The 9314-nt window shown below is 37.3% G+C and overlaps 1 protein-coding gene across 1 annotated transcript; it reads left to right on the forward strand.

Annotated features, from left to right (window-relative positions):
* Positions 1-3603: 3603 nt before the first annotated feature.
* On the forward strand, positions 3604-4956 carry LOC150088574 (protein fork head-like). Its single transcript, XM_090370237.1, has one exon. It carries the CDS (start codon positions 3604-3606, stop codon positions 4954-4956), a length of 1353 nt encoding a protein of 450 aa, XP_090226363.1.
* The last annotated feature ends 4358 nt before the right edge of the window (positions 4957-9314 follow it).

Here is a 9314-nt window from a genome sequence, read left to right on the forward strand (position 1 = left end):
TTCTGTTTATAGTCGGGACGATAACACGAGCAGAGAAGTTCACAAGATAGAAAGAATACAAGAAATATTACAATATTTAGCAGTCACGGGCTTCAATCCCGCTCACTCAAAGCTCACTTATCACCTTTTAGCCAGTCAGTTTGGACTCTATTTGATGACTGTAGTGCTACAGTCATCATAGACTTTATTGGATGAAGATAGGCTTTACTGACTGTCAGAAACTTCGGTTTACAATAAAAAGCTAAAATAAAAATAAAATGCGGTTTTTACCATGGATATAAGATCTAATCGGGATGTTTCCACGATAAGTAAACCAACTTTCCGCGTAGTTTGAACCTTCTCTTTTATTATTACGCTGTGATATAGCTAAGTTATTCTCATTACGAAGTTTATACAAATTTATTTTTTAACTCTTACTGTATTACGCTCTCGCAAATATCATGTTTAAAATTTACTTCTTTTTTTTTTTTTTTTTTTTTTAAGGAACGCACCTATCGTTATAACATGGGAATATATGGAAAATTTCCGATCACTTTATTCCCTATCTCGGGATGAATTTTCGAGGAACCTAATCCTGTCATAAACTGCGTACACCTATATAAATAAAACAAGAAACAGAGGTGGGAAGGAGGAAGAGTAATAACTAGATAGCAACGCTTTTACTTTTACTAAAAAATACTCTAAAAAAAGTTAAAAGAAAAGTGGCGATATAAAAGCGAAATTGTCCGTCCTCTCGGACTTTTCGTCCCCCTCCTCCGCAGTAACGGACCTGACGTTATGGTTTCACCGTCGTAACGAGATTGAAATCAAGAAAATTTTAACCAAGAAAGTAAGGGAAATGGGTAATCATTAAAATAAAATCGAGAAATCAAGGTACAATCTACAAACTGCAAACATAGAAGACATTCAAAACAGAAAATAAAATATGACGGTTGTGAAAAACTAAGCCATTGTAGCAGTACTGCAAGGGCATAACATGAAACACCACGTAAAATATGAATTTGTATGCTGTTTTAGTTCAATTTGCTGTTATAATAGGTGCATTCCAGAGTGTACATGAAGTTAATAGGTGTAGCAAGCATTCGAAAAATATTAAACTGTATTTGGAATTAAAAGACCGTATAAATTGCTCGTAGAACCGTTTCGCACGAACTAAAACACTTCAAATAAGCATTGATGAATTATCGACGGAGGATGAGAGACGATGTCTCATGACACCAAAGATAATGATTATGAAATTTAAACGAAGAGAGGTGCACGGAAAGAAAACCAGGCTCCAAACATTGCAGAGAAATTACCCAGAAGGATTGTCTAAAGGCCACTCGCTCTAGTTACAGATGATACATTCCGGAGAATATTTATTTATTTATTACCAGTTTAACCATTAATGGTTTCACCCCTAAACGTCCACATGTATAGAGAGCGTACAATATACTTTCACGTTAATTAAAAAATTATTTACAGAGTACTGAACATTGCAATTCATTGCCTTGTTAATTACATAAATAAAGGGGAAATTAGTAAATAAGTAAATAGTAAATAATAATAATAATAGTAAATAATTCTTTACAATTAAAAATCACAATCAATGTATAGCATAGTTACAAATTAGGAGAATCAAACCTTTTGAACAGGTAGTAAGTAATGAAGCCTGGAAGAAGTTCCAGGCTTCATTACTTACGCCTCCATTAGTTCCATTACTTACAGCGCTTAGTTCTAAATTTCAATGAGTGCATATGTTTGGAAGATATAAGAAAATATATTCATTCATTCAAATCATTCGCCCAGTTATGCTGATATACAAGACCTGGATACTGCACAGCGGTTAGCGTTGTCCAGTTCCGCTGTGCATAAAGTGATCCCAGAAAGGCTACAGGGTTTCTTACACTACTTTTTTGAACAGGAGGGAAGAATGAATTCGCTTTTAATTGCATTCGACAAAATAAATTCACGAGACAGTCCGGAAAGAAGTTAGGGACGCACTTCTGATTAGTTGACTGGGGCTCAAGGAGCGCTTGAAATATTTCGTCCCGGCTTGTCCATCCTCTCATTCTCTTCTGTTCTCTTCTGAGGTTACTTTCACTTTTTTTTTTTTTTTTTGGTCAACCTACGCTACCAAATTTTTCTTGACACGGTATCTATTTTTCAACTTTTTGGTTACCGAACTTAAAATTACAGAATTATGGAATTTCATTTCTAACGATTTAACCTTTGCAAATAACCATCATGTAATGAGAAATTAAATGCACTTTTTTTACGTCAAGTATCCATTGCAAGCAGAAAATGTGGGCATGGTTCGCTGAACCAAAATTAAATATGACAAAAAAACAAATGATGATCCAATAACAGAATCATCTTATAACGTTGCGATTTTTTCTCTTTTTTTTTTAAACTTGAGAAATTCCCAACAAAATATTTGCATTTTATGGAATCCCCTGACATTTTCACAAAGTATACACATACTAAAGTAGATTATATATTAATATAATCGAAGTATTTCATCATGATTTGTAAGCGTCATCACCTCATGAACATAGATATCATATAACCGACTGTATTTGCGAGCTCTTTCTGTTCGTAATCAGACCTTTACCGATCTGAACGGATTTTAATCTGCATGTTTAATTTTCAGTTAATCGAAGATAGCAAACGAGCCTAAGTTGTCCGTGAAGACAAACGGTAACCCACTGTTAAACAACCAAACAATTACATTGTATAACATCGACACTTCGCAAAGCATTCCCACCCCTCCCCCCACGCCAATGCCGTTTCTATGAGACATATTAGCAGCCAGAGAGCACACGTTCTGAAAACCGTTTGCAATTGGTGAAATATAAGCCACGTCATGTGTCGTCACTCCAAACGACGACAAGCAGAGGAGGCGTGTCTAATCCTTCAGCATTCGAAGGTGTACGCGCTGATACGTGTGGGAATAACTGTGGGAGGCGTAGAATGCGAAGGTTTTGTTCGCGCTACGGCCCATGTTCGTGAGAGAACTTGTGTCCGTATGTACGTTGTGTTGTGCGTGCTTATGTATGTGTTCGTGTTATTTACTCAGCGCCGGTACTTGAGGGCGTGTAGTTGACCGAGTCTTAGTTACCGAGAACGTGTTTCCGAACGCTCGGACTGATAAAGTACTTAGCGTTTAGAGAGGCCACAAGTTAGCGTTGCTAGGAGTCCTAAAAACCTCTTTAAACAACCAAACTGTTTCCACGATCCAACAGGTGCTTGCCACACATCGGAGTTCCCGTCAATGTTAGTAGTGTTGATGTGAGTAACGTTGTTGACCGGAAAACTGACGAAACATTAGAACTCAATTAGAACTCTCAGGGGTCAAATAAGTTTGTATTCATCTGCAGCACCCACGTGAGGAAAGAGACAAATCCGTTGGGATCCAATTAGGCGCAAGGATAATTCTAAAAAATTAGTCTGCATGGAGAGCTAAAGTACATTAACGGTTTCCTCTTCTTTCCCAAGGACTGTAATTCGTAGTTCAGTGATGCATCTACGGTAAGAGTCCTAATGTTATAAAAATGTGTGTTTCCTCACGTTGAAGGATATCTAAACAAGATGTTGACCCACAAAGGATACCCAGACTGCAGCATGGCTTCCATGCCTCCTAGTAGCTATAGTATGAACACTACCTCCATGGCAATGCCCGCTATGAGCTACTCACCACAGACCTTCGGCACAGGCATGATGTCCGCTCCCACGGGAGGTATAGGAACTATGGGTGCAGTAGCAGCAGCAAGTATGGGCGGAGGTGGCGGCACAACCTGCATGTCCTCGACGATGGGTGCTATGTCACAGTTAGGAAGTATGAACTCTCTGGCACAGACTATGAATGCAATGACCCCGACATCGTGCATGGCAGGAATCAACGCCGGTAATCTGGTCCCCGGTCGAGACTACATCACGGGTCAATCAGTCGCAGATCCCACTGCAGTGCAGAGAGCACGTGTGGAGAAGACATACCGAAGGGGCTATACTCATGCCAAGCCCCCTTACTCCTACATCTCCCTTATCACCATGGCGATACAGAACAGCCCCAGCAAAATGTTGACCTTGAGCGAAATCTACCAGTTCATCATGGATCTATTTCCATACTACCGTCAGAATCAACAAAGGTGGCAAAATTCTATCCGACACAGTCTTAGCTTTAACGACTGCTTTGTCAAGGTTCCGCGAACCCCAGACAAACCTGGGAAAGGAAGTTTCTGGACGCTACATCCTGATTCCGGCAACATGTTCGAGAACGGTTGCTACCTCCGTAGACAAAAACGGTTTAAGTGCGAGAAGAAGGAGGCCCTCCGACAAGCACATAAGGCCATCCAGCACCAAAAGCAGACTTGCAGTAATGCCACCGTGCGAACAGGGTCTCCGAAGGTCAAGAGCGAGTCCGATCCAGGTAAACGCTTATCGCCCTCTCGACACCATTCAACGTCCCTGATGTCCAAGGCTTCATTGAACAGTGTTTCTAACACCACATCTGCCGTGATGTCACCGTTCTCATCCGGAGACCACTACCCGCATCATCCCATGATCGCAGCCCAGGACTGCAAGGAAGAGCATCCCTGCTGTAACCAAATGAACGTCGTCAATGGACATGCTGTTGTCCTGGGACACTCGCACGCTGCCACCGCCGCTGTGGCCGCTGCTGCTGTGGAACAGCAGCTGGGCGCTCACTTGCGGACTTATGGAGACAGTGTAGGGATGCTGAGTGTGAGTCAACTGAAGTCAGATCCGCACTTTAATCCGAGTCATCCCTTCTCCATCAACAGCATCATTGCAACCGAAACAAAACTGGACATGAAACTTTACGACATGGCTCAGTACGGAGGCTACACTCCGATGTCACCTATAAACGCAGGGCATACAACTCTGGAAGCTAATACCCCATCATATTACCATCCATCACTGTATTCTGTTCATCCTTCAGTAACATCAACAATGTAGTGCGTCCGACTTATCCTTACAAATGGATATGAACTGAAAGAATATGAAAGTTAAAAAAAAAGTAACTTTTCAGAATGAATTTAGGCCAGGCGATAAAAATCAATTCTGCTCGCAATGCAAATGTGCTGGGATTATTTGAGAACTAAGTAACCAATTCAAACTAGTAACAGGAGCACTAAGAAACTTAGAAACTTTCTAACAGATGACTTTATAGTCTTCTGACTATGTAGTTATTGTGTACATTAATATAGAAAATATATGTGGCATGCTATGTCATATGAGACTGTATATAGCTGTAAGTAGAAGGTCTGCTAAAAAAGAAAAGCATCCTAAAGTCCACTTATATTGTGTCAATTGTCAATTTATTAGTCTACATCAATGGACACTCTTCTACTGTAAGTAGTTTTATACTTTCTTTCTTGGACAGAAAAGTATTCTAAGATGCCGTTAACCTTTTTTTTTTTCGTAAGAAAGCGGGAGGCAGGAGTTCTAATTACTCAACATCTGATTTTCTCGCTATTCCATTCAAAGTTGCTACCAACGACAATACAAAACTAAATCGGAAACACACAAGAATCCCTTTCAACACCTAGCAGGTATGAAATAAGCATTCTTACTTTAAAGTAAAGTTAACTTGAAGTAAAAAAGAAGTCTCTCTCTCTCAAGTATAGGTTGAAATTTCAACGGAAATTAGTACTGTTGCAGAAGTTAAATTCTACAGCGTTCCGCTACACCTACCGTTATACTTTTTGAAACAGCGTACATATGGATTTGATTGTTCGTCTGAGTAACTATTACCTATCCCACAGCAAATCCACACCGCAATAAAACATATCACTTCAAGCTATATATGCTTGAAGGTATCATAGCTCTTTTTGAAAATGACTAATTATACACTGCAAAAGCAAATCTGTAACCTTTATTTTTTCTCAATGAGACCATCCTCCTACATGATTTCCAGAAAGCACTTATCAGATCTTGCAATATATTACATGCTATTACAAGATCTCGTTGACTTGGCAATGACAGTTATTCGGCTTATTTCTTTTGAAATTCTGTTGGAGAGAGGGAAAGGTAATTAAGCTATTTACCTATGAAAATCTCTAATATTTTACAATCAAATCTTCATGATTAATTCATAACGAGGATGTGTTGGAACTTTTTTTTTTTTGGAATGGAGAGAATTAATTTAGAATATATTTACTAAATATACAGTATTTGTAATAAGATATTCACTGGTTCTCTTTTAATTACAACATTTTAATGTCATTTCACTTTTAACAACATAACAATTTTCAATTTAGTTTTAAGGAATCCATACAATTTTTGCTTTTAGCTAAAAATCTCAACTGAATTATTAATTGACATAATAATCGAATACTTTGAATGTCGTTAAAAACGATGCTGTTGTAAATATGAGAATTTCAAAAACTAAAAATAAGATTTTAACTCTTAATAATAAGATTAACTTTTAACAAGATTTTACAATGTTATAAATTTATCTAATGTACAAATCTGATGAACACACAAAATGTTCTCGTTTATACCGGCACGACCACTAGGTCAGAGGAGTTTAATTATTTTGGCAATGATGCAATCATTAACCGCATTCAGCAGTCATGTGAGTTTGAACCACGGTCTACTCAAACATCTCAAATTGAATTGTCAACAAATATTTTAGGGAAAAAAAAGAGAATAGAGAGGAAAGGAAATTTTCGAAATGAACGCCGATTATACAAAAGTTTTATTTTATGATATTTAAGTCTAGAAACAGAAAGGATTACTTTTAGCGAGTCCATGGAACATAAGGAGAAACAGGCACAAATACCATCGTTATAGGTATGATCAACTGACTTCGTTTTTTCCTGACCGCCCATAAACGTGCCTTTAATTTTCGGAAAATAATATTATTTTATTTGCCAATATATATATATATATATATATATATATATATATATATATATATATATATATTTTTTTTTTTTTTTTTCAATTGGAAGCGTCACAGAGACCATTCATGCTTCAGTTAAATATCGCTATAATAACCTACACTTACACAGTTCTGTACGAATTTGTATTCATTATTTATTGCCAAAATAACACTGCACTTGTTGAAAATATCGAAATGCGATGTGGAATGGGAAAAATAGAACATTTCTTTTGGCACTTATACAAAACTGCCCTATTTGTGCCCCAAAGCTAAACGTTCTTACCTACAAACTCACCGCATGCTGCAGCATTTTATATAAATTATACCAGACAGTACGTTGATTTCGTATGAACATATATTGGGGGGGGGAAATATAGCTGCATCATTCAACTGGCACATAGACACTCACCCGCACCGCCCACATATGAATCTCAATAAGAAAAGCATTACAGAAAAAAACTTCCATGCAAGGACAGAAGACAAATTACTCTTTGTTAGTTAGTAATATTTTATTAATATAAATATTAATAACACACATATTAATAAAACCAGGATATGCTCGTTAAAATTTACAGAACATGATTGGATAATATCTGAAATATAATTTGAAAAACAGGAATTCGTGAGAAACTTATTTCTGTAATAAAAACAATAATAATAAAATAAAATAAAAATTTAAAAAAAAAAAAAATAAATAAAAAAAAAAATATATATATATATATACACACACACACACATATTACACATTTCAGGAGCATTACTGCATTAGGCACACAGGAAGTGATAAAGTTGAACATAAGACCAAGCTATAGCGCAGAGTCAAGAACTCGGCGCCATAGCTTGGTCTTATGTCCAACTTTCTTTATTCATATATATACTCTTATCTTTAGTGCAATAAGAGCTTTATATGCTCTGTATTTCCTATATTTTGTAACATTTAATAAATAATACAGTGATTTACCTCCGATGTCACCTCTAAAGATAGAAAGGCTTCTTATCCAACTCTCCTTAGATAAGAAACCTTTCTATAAAGAGATCAAGGTAAATCCCTGTATTATTTATTAAAAAATATAGTCTCACCACACAGGCGTAGTCCGTTATTTATTTATTTATTAAAAATATTCCCATAAGCACTATTTTTCTGAATTAGAATCTGTAATTTCACCTCTTTCTTCTAAACCAGCCCAAACACATGCATTAATTAGTACCCTAAGAAGTAGTAGCACAGTGTTCAAAATCACCGTCCTCCCGGGTAGAAATCACCTGAGTTCGAATCCCGTCAATGACACGAGAAATTTTTATGTGGCTGAGTTAGTCAGTCTCAGGAAAAGGTTGAATGTTTTTTCTCCCAGAAACTCGAGTTTTTCATCCAGGAAACCGATCGAAGGATACACGCAATTACAGACACAACATACTGAAGCCTCCATAACCATGTCTACTAACACAGTTCACTTCCAAACTCACCGAGGTAACTTTTCTTTATTATATATATACACTGGTGTTCAAAGAAAGTTAATCACCTAGAAATTTCACATTTCTAACTCTTTTTCGCGACGGTATGTTACCTTAATGACTAGCATCACAAATAGAAATATAAACAAAAGATATTTATTAATAGTTAAGGCAAAGCTAAGTAATATTTGGCAGGTGCTCTCAAAATATTCCAAAATGAGCATTTGCAACCTTTATACAACAGTTTTGGTAAACACGACAATTATGGCTGAAATGTTATCAGAATCCCTCAATTTGCTTCAGTTTATCATTTTAAATGAAAAATTCACCAGGTGCAAATAATATTTAGTTGAACCGCCTCTGGCCCTTATGACAGAAGCACACCGTCGAGGCATTGACAAGATCAATTTCTGAAGATAATCAACTGATTGTTCGTGGTTCCAAACACGAATTATGAAGTTCACGAAAGGTCTTTGGTTTCTTTCTGGCAACTGCAGATACCACACGATGCCAACAGTTCTCTATAGGATTCAGGTCCGGGCTGTTTCTGGTCAACTAAGAGTTGTAATGGACCGTTCTTCCGACCATTTTTTCACCTGTAACAAATGTAAACACATTACTGTCGAACCTCTAATGCAGAAATGAAGCTAAACTACAGAAGTGCCTACTTACACTTTTCGCCCGGTGATAAGGAGCAGAGTCGTCCTGAAAGATGCAGTTACTTTACAGGTTGAAATGGCCTCTAATGGTTGGCAGCAATTTGCCTTCCAATATAGCCAGGTATCCATTGGCATTTACGGAACCTTTTATAAACTGCACGTGACCTACTCCACGATACGAAATGTACCCCATATCATTTGGCTGGTAGGGAATTTCACTGTAGATACCATACAGTCTGGATGGCATTCTTCACCACGTCTATGGCGAATCGTTTGTCTCCCATCAGAGCCATGCAGGTTGAATTGCTTCTCATCCG

Source organism: Mastigoproctus giganteus, chromosome 3 (genome assembly GCF_048544385.1).
Source record: "Mastigoproctus giganteus isolate SK-2022 chromosome 3, ASM4854438v1, whole genome shotgun sequence".
NCBI lineage: Eukaryota > Metazoa > Arthropoda > Arachnida > Uropygi > Thelyphonidae > Mastigoproctus > Mastigoproctus giganteus.